The 19,604-nt window shown below is 35.5% G+C and overlaps 1 protein-coding gene across 2 annotated transcripts in view; it reads left to right on the top strand.

The window, feature by feature from the left end:
- IARS2 (isoleucyl-tRNA synthetase 2, mitochondrial) overlaps positions 1 to 19,604 on the top strand; it is a 77,964-nt gene that overhangs the window by 50,545 nt on the left and 7,815 nt on the right. For both annotated transcript variants that reach the window (XM_004271022.4, XM_033430451.2), the window contains 7 exons: positions 5,178 to 5,280; positions 5,909 to 6,002; positions 15,093 to 15,201; positions 16,100 to 16,202; positions 17,473 to 17,598; positions 18,211 to 18,342; positions 19,383 to 19,489. In XM_004271022.4, the coding sequence (XP_004271070.1) occupies positions 5,178 to 5,280; positions 5,909 to 6,002; positions 15,093 to 15,201; positions 16,100 to 16,202; positions 17,473 to 17,598; positions 18,211 to 18,342; positions 19,383 to 19,489 (774 nt within the window). The remainder of the gene's footprint in view (positions 1 to 5,177; positions 5,281 to 5,908; positions 6,003 to 15,092; positions 15,202 to 16,099; positions 16,203 to 17,472; positions 17,599 to 18,210; positions 18,343 to 19,382; positions 19,490 to 19,604) is intronic.

Below are 19,604 nucleotides of genomic sequence, written 5' to 3'. Positions count from 1 at the left end.
ATAGAATTAAGTTACAGAAGATAATGCCCATTAAAGTATATTTAGTACATCATGTTTTTATATTTCACAATAAAAAGAAAGGAAGCAAGTCTTGCTCTAAATATTAGTAGGAATTGGTCTATTAATGAAGCAGAGCTGCTTCTCTCCCCTCTTTAAAATGTTTCATATTTCTTTTCGATACACTGGAAAAAACATTTTTTGGGGGTCCAAATTCATCTGTATATGTCAGAAGGGACACAAATATAATGAGTCATATTTTTAGTAGTATGTAGTTTTATTTATGACAGCCTTTTTGAAACTAGATTTTTAAAAGCTACTACAGGATTATTTTCATTGGTGCAGTTAACATTGTATGGTTATACCATTTTTAGTAAGTATTATTTAGGTAAACTAAAAAAAACAAAACCAAACTTTCCTCCTCACTGAAATAAGAGACCTTTATGAGTTAAAAAGTATATTTGCAAATAAGGTGTATATAATACAAGATTAAATTTCTTCTCATATTGAAATATTATATTGTATATCTAAGTGAACAACCTATATCTTTATAAGGAAATGTAGCAATTAAAACTTCAACTTTAGTTAGACTAGAGCTGGTTGACTAAACTTGGTAGGATTTTATAGTTGCCTTAATAACATGCCAGCTGCAAAATTGGAATCTTTCTTTGCTGTTGGGTATTTTTAGTTACAGACTCTCTAAGATACTTGAATATAGTTAAGTAATACTTAAAATATAATTCTGAAACTTCATTGAATTTATCTGCTATTTAGCGATATAAAAAAGAACTTAGTTTCATTAGAGTTGAATCAGGCGTTGTGAAACAGATATGTAAGTATCATCTACAGTTGTTAAGGTTACTGACTACAATGTTAGGACTTTTTTAAGAATAAAATTTTTCACATAGCCTTTCTTCTCCCAGCTTTTCCGAATGTTCATAGAAACTGAAGCTCAGAAAAAAAAAATGATGTATTCCTGTCAGTATCTAATAAGTTGCAGATAGCCTCTGCTCTTTGGACTTGGTGCCTGCTCTGTCAGCACACTAATCTCCCGAGACTCCCTGCTGCCCTGACTTGGTCTCTGGTTCACGCTTTCATTACACATGGGTAATAAGAGTCTTTGGGCCTTTGCTTAGCAAACCCCAGAGAAGGGGAGTGTGAGTTCACAGATACAGTGTTTGTCTTCATAAATGAGTTAGAAAGGCTGAATGGAGAAGTAAAAGCAGAATCAAGCCGTGATTTAGGAGAGACAGTTTCGAGGCCTGGCTTTTAGTTGTGTTACTTGCTTATTAGGCTCATGATTTAAGGAACCCCAAGGCACAGAACAGTTTATCTGTCAGTTTAGCTATAAATATGTTTTTTTATGAATCCAATTAGAGAGTGCTTGTAAAGTCCTTTTAAAATTATACACATAAATGTGTGTATATAATTTGTGGTATACACATAAATGCTTTTATTTATTTATTTAGTTTTTGTGGTATGCGGGCATCTCACTGTTGTGGCCTCTCCCGTTGCGGAGCACAGGCTCCGAACGTGCAGCCTCAGTGGCCGTGGCTCACGGGCCCAGCCGCTCCGCGGCATGTGGGATCTTCCCGGACCGGGGCACGAACCCGTGTCCCCTGCATCGGCAGGCGGACTCTCAACCACTGCGCCACCAGGGAAGCCCAATGCTTTTATTTTGATTAATAATAATATTATTCTTAACGTCTCTACCTTATTTTCTAAATTAATATGAAATTTGAATGATTTTCCTTTATGTTTGTATTTTTTTATCTGTTTCTTTCCAACACATTTAAAGGTGCTTCACTGTTTTTATTTTACTATTTACCGAAAATTACAATCTAATGATAACATTGTAAAGATAGAAAGGCAGAATGAGGGGACTTCCCTGGCAGTCCAGTGGTTAAGACTCTGAGCTTCCAATGCAGGGGGCATGGGTTTAGTCCCTGGTCAGGGAACTAAGATCCCACATGCCGCATGAAGCGGCCAAAAAAAAAAAAAAGAAGGGCAAAATAAAAATGACACTCATATTTAGAATCTTTTTTTAGTGAAAATTTCATAATTGGTATGATATATGTGTATAAATGTACTTTGCTAGTATCTGTCTTTTTTTTAGTTCTAAGAGTAATAGCATTAGGTTTATTCAGATTTTCTATTACAGTATATTCATATTTTCTTAACTGATAAAATGTTCTGTGCAAACTATTAAAATAGTAATATGTAACTAAATATTGTCATATAACTAGGTTGTTATTGCGCAAAGTTTTTATGGTCTCTTGTCACAAAAGTTTATTGTTAAAGTCCATCTGAAATGTGTGACTGTATTAGAAATATGGACTTGTGCCCATTTAAACATTCTTATTGTTCATAATTTCTTCAGAATAGATGTGGTAGCATTATACTTTTTCATTCTGTCCTTCATAGTGTAATCAACTTAGGTATTTTGGATATCAATTTGTAGAGCATATTTAATTTAAATGCCCATTTGATTTTTGCTTCCCACAACAATTTTTCATAAACACTTCATTTTATCTGAATTATCAGACCCAGAGAGGTTCAGTGATTTGCCATACATAGTCATGATTAATAAGAAGCAGATCCAGATTAAGAACTTAGAACTTTTCCTATCCACTTCTCCTTCCATTTCCATCGACTCTCATAGACCTACATTTTTAGTTACTTACATTAATGGAGTATGGTAGAAAAGAGGATAATTGGAAAGTTCGCTTTAGTGTATATACTTTAATCTCTAAATATTAATATGGATATGTGTTTTGGTAACTGGTTAACAAAATTAACTGTCTTAAGTTTCCTGACTTCAAAGAATCAGTTTATGGGACTTCGCTGGCAGTCCAGTGGTTAAGACTCTGTGCTCCCAATGCAGGGCACAAGGTTTGATCTCTGGTCGGGGAACTAAGATCCTACATGCTGCGTGGCAAGGCCAAAAAAACCCCAAAAGAATCAGTTTAAATAATAGCTAATGCTTATATAATACCTATTAATATGTGCCAGACACTGTTCTAGGCATTTTACATATAAGCTCAATTCATATCCATAATAGCTCTATTAATGATACTGTTATTATATGCATTTTGCAAACCAAGGTACGGAAACGTTGAGTGCTTTGCCTAGGGTCACATAGCTAGTAAGTTATAGAGCCAGGAATTAAATGAAAGCTGTCTGGCTCTGGAGTCCATGTTCTTTTTTTTTTTTTTTTTTTAATTTATTTTATTTTATTGAAGTATAGTTGATTTACAATGTTGTGTTAATTTCTACTGAACAGCAGAGTGATTCAGTGTATCACACTGAATTCTTTTTCATATTCTTTTCCATTATGGTTTATCACAGGGTATTGAATATAGTTCCCTGTGCTATACAGTAGGACCTTGTTGGTTATCCATTCTGTATGTAATAGTTTGCATCTGCTAATCCCAGACTCCTAATCCATCCCCCCTCTCCCCTTTGGCAACCACAAGTCTGTTCTCTGTGAGTGTGTTTCTGTTTCATAGGTAAATTCATTTGTGTCATATTTGAGGTTCCACATATAAGTGGTATCACGTGGTATTAGCCTTTCTCTGTCTGACTTACTTCACTTAGTATGATAATCTCTAGGTCCATCCATGTTGCTGCAAGTGGCATTATTTTGTTCTTTTTTATGGCTGAGTAATATTCCATTGTGTATGTGTACCACATCTTCTTTATCCATTCATCTGTCACTTTTCGAATTATAGTTTTCTCTGGATATATGCCCAGTAGTAGATTACAGGATCATATAGCAACTCTACATTTAGTTTTTTGAGGAACCTTCAAACTGTTTTCCATAGTAGCTGCAGCAGTTTACATTCCCATCAGCAATGTAGGAGGGTTCCCTTCTCTCCACACAGGGTCCATGTTCTTGACCAATATATTCTGTGACTCAGTGGAAAGCAACTAGAGGAAGTTGTAATGTCCATAAAGCTGTGATAATAACTTAAAAGTGTATTATTCCTGTGAGAAAATTTAGTATAAGATTTTCCCTGAGTTTAATTTTCAGACAATTTATTTTATTTTATCTTCCCAAGATAAAAATAATTTATCTTATTTTATCTTCCCAAAGATAATGATCAATTTCAGTACTCATTTGATATGCATTTATTGGCTTTCTGTTGTGTGTTAGGCATGTGTTAAATTTTACTGGATCATCTCATTTAGTTTGCAGTCATTCTGACGAGAGTATCTAGGATCATTAAAGTGCAAGTTCCACTACAGTGGGAATCTTATCTGCCTTGTTAACTGCTGTATCTCCAGTGCCTAGAACAGCGTCCAAAACATTGGAGATACTCAAATTATTTTTGAACAAAAATTGTACTATTCTTCTTAACAGAAGGGACAACCAAGACTTAGAGAAGTTTTAGTACTTGTGTGTGGTCATATATATAAAAAGTAGCCGAGTCAAGATATAAACCTGGATATCTGTTATCAAATATCAGATCTCAAAATCTGTGCTCTGGTACAGTATTACCTCTTATACAGATGTATTTGGACTCAGTCCTATAAGCAGTGAGGGGGCACTGCAAATCTTTGAGAGGGGATTGGTGTGATAAAAGCAGTTTTAGGAGTGCAACTCTCTCAAAGATGTGTCGTATAAATTAAATTTCATGTGTCATGTAGAGGAATAAGCATAGGGGAAAAGTCAGACCATTGCATCAATCTAGTATTGACGCAGTGAGGTTGGACTAATATTCTTTTATTTACTCAAAGAATAAATTTGAGTAATATTTCAAGGTAGAAACTGACAGAATGTGGTGGCTTAGTTTGAGCAGAAATTGGAGGAGGTAGATAATTAGCAGGTTTTGAATATAGGTACTTGGATAGAAAATAGATTGATAGAAACAGGGAACTCAGTAACTGAAATAGGGATATCAGGAGAAGTCGTTTTTGTTTTTCTTTTTCTTTTAAGGGCTCCATATGATCAATTTTATTTTATTTTATTGAATTTAAGAAGACAGCAGGAACTAAGTAAGCAAGTAACTGAAGATGATAACACTAAATTTGGGGGGAAAGATAGGAAAAAATACCCTGCATATTGGGATAAATATCCTGCAGATAGGGAAAAAGTACTACTGTTTCTTAAATTTCAAATATTAGGTATTAATCACAATAATTAAGTGAACAATTCTACTTTGTTCCCCCTAAAATAGCCAAACTATTGAGCATATTATTAAACTAGTGGAGGAACATGGCAGTGATATCTGGTGGACTCTTCCCCCGGAGCAACTTCTTCCAAAAGAAGTCTTATCTCAGGTAAATTTCTATTCGTATTTAACAGCCTTTGTTATGTATTGCGTGATTTAATGACAACACGAGATTCCCTGGGAGTTAAAAAGTAGTTATGTTATCATGTCAAGTTCATGAGTTTATTCATCATAAATGAGGAGCCGGTGCAGTTTGAGAGTAGACATTTTTATTTAGCTAGAGAAGCTGGGTATATAGTGTAGCAGTAGAGTGTGAGGGATATTTGCTGTCTCACTGAGGGCCAAGATTGATTTTAACTGCTTTGTTGGCTGAGCAGAGAGAGGCACTTGTGACTTTGAGGGAACAGTGCCTAACATTGCTATATCAGGACTTTGTAGGACATGAATTTGAGTTAACTGATGGCATCACATGTTGAAGAATCCAAATTGGAAGATTATCAAGAAATAAAAAGTTTATATTTCCATTAGTAAATGTATAATTAAGTGGCCACAATCACTTTTACATGGAAATGAAGCAGTTGTACTTAATTGCAAAATACTTAAAAATGTCTGAAATTTCATTTTAAAATGTGAATTTAATGGTTGTAAGTATTTCATTTTCTTAAGACCTTTTTGGGTATTAATTGTAAATGTTGTGATGGCTGTGTAATTAAAATGTTTTTACATTATCTTACTAGGTTGGTGGTCCTGATGCTTTGGAGTATGTGCCAGGTCAGGATATTTTGGACATCTGGTTTGACAGTGGAACTTCATGGTCTTATGTTCTTCCAGGTAATTTAAAATAGTAGATTAAATACCAATCAAGCAGTTTTGAAAATAAATAAATGCTATCAGAAGAAATCTATAATCAAGAACTCTTTTTTTTTTATGCTTTATTTGGAAGTACATCGGCTATAATATAATTTTAGATCTGGAAGAGCTATTGGATCTTTTAATCATTTTTAAAAAATGATTAAAAATCATTTAATCCAATGCTTTCTAAACTTTTTTTTTTCCGTTTGAAATTTTTATATAGAACCACAATATATAAGATTAATAAAAATGGGAATTTTCTTCCTCCTCTCGGTCAGCTCATTCCCCTTGACCCCAAGGCCCTCAGTTCTGTAAAACAAAGTTTGGAAATCACTGAAATAGCCTGACCCAATCATTTTTCAGAAGAGGAGATGAGATTGGATTAGGGTCCAATTAGGTGATGGTTACATAGCTTAGTGTCAGGCTAAAAGTCGGGTACCCTGCTTTCCGGTTCTCATTCGTCTGTACTCTGTTACCTTCTCACAGCTTTACCCCTGTCTATGCAGACAGCTGACTAATTTCTACTTCCTCACAGTTAGGGGAAGCTTTTGACTCCGTGGATAAAAAGGGAGGCGAGATTGGGCAGGAATTAGAAGGGAGTAGTAGCAGGCACACAGAGGACGTGTTTAGATGTGAGAAGATACCTTCAAGGATACTAAGTGAGAAGCTAGAAGTGAAATGAAATAGAGCTTGTCCCCACTGTGAGGTTAAAGACCGGGATGAGGTGCCAGGGAAGCAATGCTGCATCAGACAGGTCCTCACATTGCTGCTGAGTGCTGGCTTTTACCCAGGAGATCCTGTTTGCTTTCTGGAGCAAAGGAATGTGGGAAAACAGCTTGCCTGTTCAGCTGACCATTGTTAAAGGGATGAAGAGGGATCGTGGTCAAGTTTTACCTGGGGTATACTTCTGGTAGTAGGCCTCATTACTGAGAGGACAGCAATGTGATTCCTAGCAGGTAAATGCTAGGAATGCTCTAATTGGGCCTTTCTTTCAGCATAGGAAATTTGAAAAGCAAAATACACAGAAATTCATGCTTACTCTGTATTATTGCTAAACTGTACATAAAAATTCATAATGATCTAATATAATTTTTATAATATTGTATGCAGTAATTTTCAGAATTATTATTTCATACATTTCTCTCACCATACTCAAGAGAAAATATTGCCAGTTTAGGTACTTTGTTTTCCTAAATTATATTGAAAATGTCGGCAGATAACACTACAGAAGGTAGGTAGGTAGGTTAAATAGTGTTATGTTATAAACAGGAAAAAGAGTTACCTCCTACCACATTTGGGGCAGCATCCTGAATTTCAAAATAGAATAAATATGCCATATGTGAAATAGTGCTTATAAAGTATATTTCAAAGTTCATTAGCTGCTTCAGCCTTGGTGAGAATTGCTGCTACTGGCATTGTTGCTTTTTAATTTCTAAAGTGGTTTTATGTTACCAAGTGCAGCACGTGCAAATTATACCTGGAGCCATTGACTGTTAAACTGTGTGAAAATTGTCATTAAAACCTATCTGTGCTGCTGTTGGTGGTACAGATAGAGTTTAGTTGTACTATTTCAAGTTTGTTCTTAACCAACTATTTGACAGTGACAGAAATAGTTTATCAAACGAAATTAGTGGTAAAAATGCACCTAATCAGTAAATCATTTTTTCCTTCCATGTCATATGTAGCTAATTAATTCAAAGAAAGAAAATCATTTTGCCATTTAAACATGTGTGTTGCATGCATAGGAGGATGCCAGAACATAAGTAAACTATCTTCACAGATAATACACAAACCCTATTTTATTTTATTTTATTTCATTTTGGCCGTGCCGTGCGGCTTGTGGGTTCTTAGTTCCCCGATGAGGGATTGAACCCGGGCCCCCGGCAGTGGAAGTGCTGAGTCCTAACCACTGGCCCACCAGGGAATTCCCACAAACCCAATTTTAGACTATAGTTTCTACTTTTTCACTGAGATCTTATATTCCTCTTCCTCAAAAAAAAGTAAAAAAAAATAAAATAAAAATCTTATGAGATTGATCAGTAACAGATTAATTGGTTTATATTTCATCCTGTTTTCCTCCCTTTTCTTCTTTCATGATAAAAAATTTCAAAAGATAGGCAGAAAGAATGAGGTGGGAAGGAGTCCAGATACTAGGTGAATTCATAGTTCAAAAAACCATAAAGCAAAGGTGATTTTCCTTTAAAAAACAAAACAAAATGAGCAGTCATCTACTTTCCTGGGAAGGCTTATTGTACTTTTCATTCTCAGATGGCTTGTATCAAGTCTAATATGAAATGATTCAATGTCTGCATGTTTCCTTGAGAGTGTATTATTGCAAAGTAAAATCAGCTTGATTTTGAGCTTAATTTTAGATTCCAGTCTTCACCAGTATCTAATGTTTAATGAGTTGAATTTGGTGATTACATAGCATACATATCTAGTTTTACTTTTTGGTGACAGATTTTATGGCAGTGAAAGAGATTTCGCTTCTGTTTTCACACCAGGTCAAGTACCTGGTGAGTTCTTTGTGAGTTTCACTGTGAGTGAGTTCAAGGTCAGTAAAACTTAAGAAATTGAAACTTGAACACTTTCTGAAAGGGAATGGCATTTAAAGTGAATTAAATATAAGTAATAAGTCATATCCATATTTCTAAAACATTCTTTAAATGTTAACCAAAGATATTAATTATTGCATTGATTTAAAACTAATTAATATTTAAACTTTTTAAAAAATAGCTTTATTTTTTTGAAAAAATTTGTATAGACGATCTTATTTACAAAGCAGAAATAGAGACACAGACGACAACTTATGGATACCAAAGGGGAAAGAAAGGGGGAGGTGGGATGAATTGGGAGATTGGGATTGACATATATACACTGTTGATACTATGTATAAAATAGGTAACTAATGAGAACCTACTGTATAGCACAGGGAACTCTACTCATTGCTCTGTGGTGACCTAAATGAGAAGGAAATCCAAAGAGGGGATATATGTACAGCTGATTCACTTTGCTGTACAGTATAAACTAACACAATATTGTAAAGCAACTATACTCCAATAAAAATTCTAAAAAATAAAACGAATTAATGTTTAAAATTTTTTAAAAATAGAAAAGTAGAGAGAATCCATACCCCTTGAACCCTTTCCCCACAGCCTTCCCATTATCAGCATCCCACACCAGGGTGGTCTATTTGTTACGTTCGATGACCCCACGTTGACAAATCATTATCATCCAGGGTCCATAGTTTACATTAGAGTTCACTGTTGGTGATGTACATTCTGTGGGTTTTGACAAATGTATAATGGCATGTATCACACAGAATAGTTTTATGGCCCCCCAGATCTTCTGCTCCACCTTTTCATCCCTTGTTCCCTACTAACCTCTGACAGCCACTGATCTTTTTACTGTCTCCATAATTTTGCCCTTTCCAGAATGAGGTATAGTTGGAGTCATACAGGATGTAGCCTTTTCACTTTGGCTTCTTTTACTTAATAATATGTATTCAAGGTTCCTCCATGTCTTTTCATGGCTTGATAGCTCATTACTTTTTAGTGCTGAACAATACTTCATTGTCTGGATATACCACAGTTTATCCATTCACCTGGTGAAGTAATTAGTGTTTTAAAATATTTATTCTACATCATTTCTGATTCTTTTTAACAGATAAATAACTTGAAGTAGAGAAAAGAGATCATTTTTTGAAACAGAAACTTAGATTTACAAATAAGTTTTTTTTAAAGTTACCCTTTTAAGGACATACACAGTACTAATAGCTTAATTTCAAAAATTAATGATTATTTTTAGCAATTATTTTTTGTTTAAATTATTTTTAAATGTATGTACATTAAACAGTAGTTTTGCCAAATGTTTGTGCTGGTTCTACAACCTGCCTTCTTAGTTCAATATAATAATCTTGCTCAGAATTCATCAATTCAGCAAAATTATACAAATTTAGTAATGAAATTGTAGATTATTCAGTTTTTTGCGAATTCCTCTTTGATAGTAATTTTTTAGCAGTTGGTTTATTCTTTAAATTTTTACCATACCTAAATCACAATCCTAGAGGTATTGAACAGTTGTTTCCTCTAAATGTGAATCTTTACTTTTTTTTTGGCTGCTCAGGCAACTTGTGGGATCTCAGTTTCCTGACTAGGAATTGAACCTGGGTCACAGGAGTGAAAGCCTAGAATCCTAACTACTAGGCCACCAGGGAATTCCTACAATTTTCATAAGAGCAAAAGTTATTGTAAAGAAATACTAACTTTTTACCACATGGTTAATCGCTACTTTTCCTGGAATTTTAAGACACCAAACATGCTATGCCTCCATAAGAAGGTTCTAAATTTTTCTTTCACTAAAAGATCTATGCAGGGGCTTCCCCAGCGGTCCAGTGGTTAAGACTCCAAACTTCCAATGCAAGGGGCACAGATTTGATCCCTGGTTGGGGAACTAAGATCCACATGCTGCCAAGAAAATATTAAAAAATAATGATAATAATAATAAAATTACAAAAAAATCTATGCAGGAAGGAAAAAGGATAAAAAATAGGCAGGAAAAAAACGGTACCGTTTCTCCCTCTTGTACACTGCTAGTGGAAGTGTAAATTGGCACAGACCTACCAGAAGGGGTTTTCACATTATGCGTCAAAAGCTTTGAAGTAGTTTTCTGTCTTTTGACTGAGTGATTCCACTTACAGGAATCTGTTCTGTAGTATAGAAGTAATCAGATCTGGATGAAAAATTATGTGTGAAGATATTCATTACAGTATTATTTCAAATAGTAAATGACATTGACCAACAACCCAATGTCCATCTGTAGAAAAATGGCTAAAGTGATATGGCATACATTCATATGATAGAATGATACGCCTCCATTAAGTCATGTTTTTGAACATTTTTTGAACATTAAATGGTCATGGGAAGGTATTATTTAAGGGCGTGTTAAATTTTTAAAAGTGCAGAATACAAAGATGTAGGATATTTACTCATGTAAATATTGGTATGCATAGACAAAATAGTGGAAGGAAATATGCTGAAATAAAGTGATTATCTCCGGGTATCGGGAATATATGTGATTTTATTTTCTTGAACTTTACTGTTTTACAAGTTTCTTAAAGTGAGAATGTGCTTTTTGTTGTTAGGAAAAGAATTAAGCATTACTAAAAATAAACTTACTAGAACAGAAAATAGTCCCAGTAATTAATTATATGAGGTTGTTAAATGATTCTACAGTATACCAGCACTTGAGTTTGACTGTGGTTCGTATTACTTACCATCCAAGACTAAACTTCTCATCTTCATTTTGAAAGTTCCTATAAACTTTATCTTTTCATTTCTTACTCAGTGCTTTGCTACTCCAAAACTTCCCCACCTCCATCTTTTTCTTCTGGTTTCATACACCGTCTTGGCAGGCTCTTTGTTTGCAGAAATTTTCTAGGGTTACATTTCCTTTTCCAGAATGATATTTTGCTCCTTACCCAATTCCAGTAATTCAGCATATATAAGAAATGAGAAAGACACCAAGACTTTACCCTTAATATGAATTAGTTGTTTTGTTGTGCTATTATTAATGGCCTGATTTTATTAGGTACAACATGTGTTTCTAGGACAGAATCAGAGACCATGTATTTTAAAAGTAATTTAGTATACCTAATCACATTTTTGCAAGTATTCCTTCATATAAAACTGTTTGAAAAAATATACCATCAGCAACTATCAAGTGCTCTTTATGATGTATCTTAATAATAATTAACATTTACTGAGTATTTACTATGTCCTAAGCATGTTATATTACGTGTTTAATCTCTAGAACAACCTTGTAAGTAGATTTTGGTGTTATCCTCATTTCAGTGAGGAAGAAATGGAAGCATGGAAAGGTTATGCTAAGGCCCCATGGGTAGTAAGCGCCACAACCAGGATTTGGACCCAGGCAGTCTGAATCTAGCCACTGTGCAGTCTTCAAATTGCTTTTATTCGGCATAGTGTAAGTCCTTAGGCAACAGCCAGCTTTCTTAAAACTAAAAATTTTAGAGCTGGCAAAGATTTTAGAGATTATTTAAACCCTTTGTTTTTTTAGGTGTGTTAATCAAGGCTTGGAAGCAATGATTTCTCCAAGATGACAGAACGTTAGTTGGATTTCATGATTATGGACTGTCATTTCATTAGGCCAGAAGTAGGTATTTTCTGAAGAAATGAAAATTTCTTGGGAATACTTCCTGCTATTTCATTTTCCACTTATTTCAGAGAATTATTTCCCCTAGTATTCTGTTATTAATCTTCTCATTAATTATTGCTACATCCAAAATGTGGTCTCCAGTAGGAAGTTAACATTTTGGGTGGGATGGGGTTTAAGTACTGGTATTGTAAAAGTTTAAATGGTTACAGATCGGTAGAGGAAGAAGGAAAGTAGGATATAGATGTAACATTCTAGATGTTGAGGATAAAATTTTTGTTCTCATTGCATAGGCATTTATCATTTTATATTATCCTAGGCTTTCCTAACTACATAGACTAGGCTAACCTGTGTTTTCACCCTGATAACAACATAGTTATTTCTTGTTTAACAGAAAATCTACCCTATTGGCTATCATCTCCAAGAGGGCAGATAGCACAGTGCCTGCTAGGTGCTTGATAATGTTAGTTGAATTTAACTAATTTAATGTTTGATTACATTATTTCAGTTTTGTCTCCCACCTTCACCCAGATACTCTTTGTCACATAAGGATTACAACACTGAATCTTCAATGTTAGGACATAAGAGCAAATCACCATCATTTTACAAATAAAAAGGGATTGTGGGGGTTTCTTGGAGTTCTGAGTTTAGGTTTAAAATATGGACGTAATCTTCCCCAAAGACCTCATGCTCCTTTTTTTGAAAACCATTTTTATTCTGAAAAGTCACAGAATAGTATAAAGAAGTACATACCTTCACCTAGATTTTCCATAGTCAACATCTGGCCTCATTTGCTTTATATATATTTTTTCTATATGGATATATAAACAAACTTTATTCTGTACAATTTAAAGGTAAGTTGCAGACTTGATGCTCTTTTATCCCAAAATATTTCAGTGTGTATTTCCTGAAAACATGGACAGTCTCTTGTATAACCAATATGAACATCAAAATCAGGAAATTAGCACTGATTCCATACTGTTACCTATCTATAGATCTTACTCCAATTTCACCCAGTAATGTCCTATATGGGAAAAGAAAAAAATAAATAAAAAGCGGTCTAGACCCAATCTAGGATCTCATGTGACATTTAGTTATCTCTTTAGTCTCCTCATTTTGTCCTTGTCTTTCATAAACTTGACATTCATGAAGGTACAGGTGGTTTATTTTGTAGAAGATAGTACCTCAGTTTGGGTTTCTTTGACGTGTTCTCATGATTGGATTTAGATTGTGCATTTTCGGCAGAAATATCACAGAAGTGATACTGTGTCCTTTTCAGTGCATCATGTCAGAAGTCACATGATGTCTTTTGGGGGTGATGTTTAACTTTGATCACTTGGTTAAGGTGGTGCCTGCCCATTTTCTCTTGCAGGGTTACTCCTCCCCCACCCCCATCTCCCCATCATAATTGTTATTATACGTACCGTTGACCCTTGAACAACGTTGGTAGGGGCACCAACCCTCCATGCAGTCCAAGTCTAACTTCATAGTTGGCCCTTCATATTCGTGGTTCCGCATCCATGGATTCAGCCAGCAGATCATGTAGCACTATAGCACGTATTTAGTTAAAAAATTCCGGGTGTGAGTGGGCACTCACATTTCAAACCAGTGTTGTTCAAGGGTCAGCTGTATCTTGTAGAGAGATACTTTAAGACTGTGGAAATATCCTGTTTTCTCACCAGATTTTCACCTAGTATTTAAGCGTCCTTGATGATTTTTGACTGAAATGATCATTACTTATGATGTTTGCCAAATGGTCCCGTATTTCGGATTTTTAACTCTTGAATCAACTGTTGTTATTTGTTGAATGCTGAAGTAGCTCTCAAGCTTGGGTACATATATGTTCTAACGAATTTGAGGCTAAATTATTTGTACGGCATTTTTTTTTCTTTTGCCGTGTTTTTTCTTAAAGACTTAATTTTTTAAGAGCAGTTTCAGGTTCACAGCAAAATGAAGAGGAAGGTGCGGAGATTTCCCTGTACCCTCTGCCCTCACACAGGCAGTCTTCCCTGTTATCAAGGTCCCCCACCAGAGTGGTACATTTGTTACAACGGATGGACCTACCTTGACACATCATCATCATCCAAAGTAGATAGTCTACATTAGGGTTTACTGTTTGGACAAATGTATAATGACATGTATCCATCATCATAGTATCATTTGGAGTATTTTCACTGCCCTAAAAATCCTCTGCACTCTGCCTGCTCATTCCTCACCTGCCCCGCCACCAGCCTCGTGCCTCAACCCCTGGCTCATAGGGCTTTTTTATGCTTTGCCCATCTTTTGACTGGGTCGCTGTCAAATTAGAAGTTAATAACTTGCCCTTTATAAGACATTTTTTCCTAATTTGTTTAATATCTTGGTTAAGTGCATATGCTCCGTGGCCAGATGGTCTACATTTAGACTCCATGTCTACTGCTTACTGTCTGCATAACCTTTGGCAAGTTATAAAATCTCTCAGTGTCTCACTTTCCTCATCAGTAAAATGGGGATAATAATAATACCTACTTTCTAGAGTTACTATGAGAATTAAATGACAACATATAAAGTTATTGGATACTTAGCAAATAATTGTTGAATTAATAAAAAGTTTATTTTCATAAAAGATTTAACTGGAAATATTGATATTGGTAGTTAATATGAATCAGTCCCTAATTTAGATAATATTTTAGTTATCTGTGGTTTGGGAGATCATACTCCAAGGTTTATTTATCTTGATTAATAAATTGGCAGTGAGGGTAACAGCCCAAGTGAATGCAACCTAGCCATTGGGTATAGCATGACACAAGAAATAAGTAACGTGATTACTTTTAATATTTTAATACCTTGATAAATATTCATTTCCATTTTCCTATTTAATTAACTTAAATTTGTTTTTTCATATTTATTTTTGAGGTACTGACCAAAGAGCAGATTTGTACTTGGAAGGAAAAGACCAGCTTGGGGGTTGGTTTCAGTCTTCCTTATTAACAAGTGTGGCAGCAAGGAATAAATCACCTTTTAAGTAAGTATTACACCTGAGCTAAACAAATCAGCACACGGTTGAGTATTTCTACTGAATACTCGCCAGTGTGTGAAGCACTGTACTGAATAATATGTATATGATAAAACACTGCCCTTAATTAGCTTATAGTCTGCAGTCTCAGGAGACAAAAATGGAGACAGCAATACAAAGAAGCCTTGTCACTCCAATACAGGTCATAATTCCTAGAAGAGGTAAAACCGGCATTGACTGGAGTAGTGGAGAAACCCACACGATGGATGTGGAGAAGGATATTCTAGCTTGACTGAGGACAGCCTCAGTCAGATATCCTTACATTTGTAATTTCCACAAGTGGCTAATGGATGGAAATATTTCTTTAGTGAATTTCATTAAATTAGGGATTCTTATTTAGTTACAGGGACTAGCTTTTCCTTATTCAAATATGTGAATGGAGGTTCTAATCAGAAAGATTCTTTAATAGCTTAAGATTTTTGCTATCTTAAAGTGAAAACCCATCTCACAATTTGCATGTTTTATGTCTCTTGTATAACATGCTTTTAAAAGTCGATAGAACAGCAGATACATATTTCTCTCAAATTGTCCTTTTGAAGATAATTTTTTTTTTAAGACATACTTTTTCCTGGTTAGTTTTAATGATCAAAATCAGTACATAATAGATGCTCAGGAGATAATTGTTTAGTGAATGTAAACATAAAAATTTTGTGTATAAGAGAGCTTACTATTTATCAGGATAAACAAGTAGCTGAGAATCAGACTTTGAAGAAAAGTTTTCATACATAATTTGTCAAGAAAAAAGATTTTTATGTCAAACTAAGTTACTCTTTTTAAGCTGTGAGTCATCTTCAAAAAGACCATCATCATTGTGTTCATTATTATAATAGCTAATTTGTCTTCTTAGGACAGTGGTTGTTCATGGATTTACCCTTGGAGAAAAGGGAGAAAAGATGTCCAAGTCTCTCGGGAATGTCATTGATCCTGATGTTGTCATTAATGGAGGACAAGTAGGTGGTTCCCTAAAAATTCATTTTATTTTTTTTTGGTACGCGGGCCTCTCACTCTTGTGGCCTCTCCCGTTGCGGAGCACAGGCTCCAGACGCGCAGGCTCAGCGGCCATGGCTCACGGGCCCAGCCGCTCCGCGGCATGTGGGATCTTCCCAGAGCGGGGCACGAACCCGTGTCCCCTGCATTGGCAGGCGGACTCTCAACCACTGCGCCACCAGGGAAGCCCCAATTCATTTTATTTTTAAGGCTAAGTTGGCAGCCAGAACCCTTAATATAGTTACTTCAATGTAAAAAAAAAAAAACAAAAACCTCACAAAACTATCTTTTATACTAATAGCAAATGCTTTACCATGTTTTAAATCTAGACTCTCAAATGATATGTGATTTTTTTCTTTTGTTTTGAAAAAGGGCAGGGTTGGGATTGTGGCCCTTTTGACTCATTTCAGGTCTGAATCTCCAGTTAGGTCCTGAGCCATGCTATCCCTCTTTTAATTGTCTGAACTTTAAAACTTTATAAACTGTAGTTTTACAGTTAAACAGAAACAGTATAGGAAAAAAATTAGATCACATCTTCTAAATGCATGTTTCAGGGAATTCCCTGGAGGCCCCGTGGTTAGGACTTGGCGCTTTCCCTATGGGGGCCCAGGTTCAATCCCTGGTCAAGGAACTGATATCCCGCAAGCCATGCAGCCATGAATAAATGAATGAATGAATGAATGAATGTTTTATTATTATATTCTTGGAAATGATACACTTTAAAGCAAGTCATTAATGAACATCAGTCTGGGGTTGCTGATACTTTGGTTTATTTTGGAGTTGCTTTCAGAAAAGAAATCCCTTCTCTGTTATTTTACTCCCTTGGCTTTTTACTGCCCTCCTAGTGTCCAGTAATCATCTCTCTTTGTCGGAGTAGCTTGGGAATATTGCGAGGGAAAAGCAATCCTTCCCCTCCCCCGGCCCACTCCCCCATCACAGACACATCTGGGGCAGTACTCTGTCCACCTGCTGTAGTGGCTGTTTACAGACATGACAGGAAGCCACTGAACAAGATTGCAGGCCGAACTCTCCCTTTTTCCAGTTTTGTTGTTGTTTTAGATTCAGCCTGATCTCTGAGATCATTAGCCCTTATTTTGTTACAGTACGGTTATATTTTATGCTTACATTTTGCTCAAACATTTCTGAATAGGAGTCTTACCTAAAGCCTCTGTTCACCAAATTGTAATCGAAAGCCATTTATATGTTTATATGTTTTTTTCCCTCAATGAAAAGGATCAAAGCAAAGAGCCTCCCTATGGTGCTGATGTCCTTCGCTGGTGGGTCGCTGAGTCCAATGTCTTCACTGAAGTGATAATTAGTCCATCTGTACTGAATGCTGCCAGAGATGATATTAGCAAGGTCAGAGTCACTACTCTTTCAATTATGTACTATTCCCGAATGAAAAGTTTACTGAGTCGTTGTTAAAAAAAAATGAGGCACATTTTTGTTGGCACTTCACAACTGAATGAAAATGAGTTCTCCACATGTTATGAGCTTTTAAAAATATCCTGTGCTAATTTATTTGTTTAAAAATATTAGTAGTAATGCTGATAATTTTATACACTGTCTTTTTATATTTTAATATAATATGAAATTATACTAATTTTGTATACTTTTTAATGTGCTCAATGACTGTGCACATTTATTCCATTTATTTTTACCTATACAACATTCTTAGCGACACAGATGAACAAACGTGGGCCACTGAAAGGCGATTTGCCCTTAGATTTTAAAGAAATATAATGAAAATTCAGTTTTTATGTATAAAGTACAGTGGTTGTTTCTGCAACTGAACTTTTGAAACGAGAGTTTTTCTGCATTTGTAGTCTTATTATAGGAATGATATAACAAAGTATCCCATTAAGAAAGTAACATGAGTTGGATAAAAATTATAAAGAAAATAATTTTTCAGTAATAATTGAAGGACTCATATATTGTTTGACTGTATATTTTTTTCCTCAATATTTATAGCTTAGGAATACACTCCGCTTTCTTTTGGGAAACGTGGCTGGTTTCAACCCAGAAACAGATTCTATCCCTGTTAACAATATGTATTTCATAGACCAGTATATGCTACACTTACTGCAGGATTTAGCAAACAAGGTAAGTGTGCATTAATAAGCTTTTGGAAATAGCACAGTTGTATGTTGAAATTTGGGTTGTACACGAGTGGAGCATTCCTTATTAGAAATAGTATCTAAAAACACTAAAAAAAGTTATACTTGGGCTTCCCTGGTGGCGCAGTGGTTGAGAGTCTGCCTGCCGATGCAGCGGACACGGGTTCGTGCCCCGGTCCAGGAAGATCCCACATGCCGTGGAGCGGCTGGGCCCATGAGCCATGGCCACTGAGCCTGCGCGTCCGGAGCCTGTGCTCTGCAACGGGAGAGGCCACAACAGTGAGGGGCCTGCGTACCGCAAATTTAAAAAAAAAAAAAAAAAATTTGATAAATTCCACATGGTCCTAGGTTGATTAGGTATGAAGTCTTATGATTTCTTTCCTGGTCTCTCAAAAGACTACAGGAGTACCTGGTGGCAGCAGTAGGCCCAGGCCTCCCCTCAGACCACATTTTTCTCTTGAAATCAGTTCCATGTATTTCTTTAATAGGAAGGAATAAAATAGAGTTGTACTTTATTTAACTGCAGAAGTATAGAAATATACATCTCAAAAGTATAGAAATAACTGAAATGATGATTCCTATGTTGTCTTATAAGATATCCTGTCATATATAAACACAAATATTTTGTGTTTTCTCAAAAATTAAAATTGCTTCCACATACCCTTAAGAGTCGTACATGCAGATTTTCGCCCAATTTGACTTTTCAGGCATAAATGAAGGAACATTGGTAACTTAAACTCTTTGCGGTTTTAAAATAGTGTGGCTTCATCATTTAAAACCGATCTTTTCATTTGGTGTGTGTTCTTTTGTAGTTTTCAGGGTAGACTATTCAGTGTTTTCTGAGGATGATGACTTTCATATCCAGAAATGACGTTTTAAAGATCCTTAAGTGCTCTCGCGTTTTGCCGGTTTTGTATCTGTCTGCCTTTGAAACATATTTTGAAAAGGAACATATTTTGCTCATGATGACTTGCATTTTTATTTGCTCATCCCAGCTTCCAAATTTATTTTGGCTTTGTTCCCTAGATTACCGATTCATATAAGCAGTATGACTTTGGAAAAGTTGTTCGGCTATTACGAGCATTTTATACCAGAGAACTCTCCAACTTTTATTTCAGCATAATCAAAGATAGGTATGTATGACTGAATATTGAAATACTCAGCAAACACTGCTTGAACATCTGCGCTGCCTGGCAGATGTTGGAAAGCAGAGGCGAGCAAGAGGGGCTGCCCTGTACCGTTATTAAG

This window comes from Orcinus orca, chromosome 1 (assembly GCF_937001465.1).
Source record: "Orcinus orca chromosome 1, mOrcOrc1.1, whole genome shotgun sequence".
Classification (NCBI taxonomy): domain Eukaryota; kingdom Metazoa; phylum Chordata; class Mammalia; order Artiodactyla; family Delphinidae; genus Orcinus; species Orcinus orca.
Note: the sequence above shows the minus strand (reverse complement) of the source record. Positions and strands in the feature narration are given on the sequence as shown.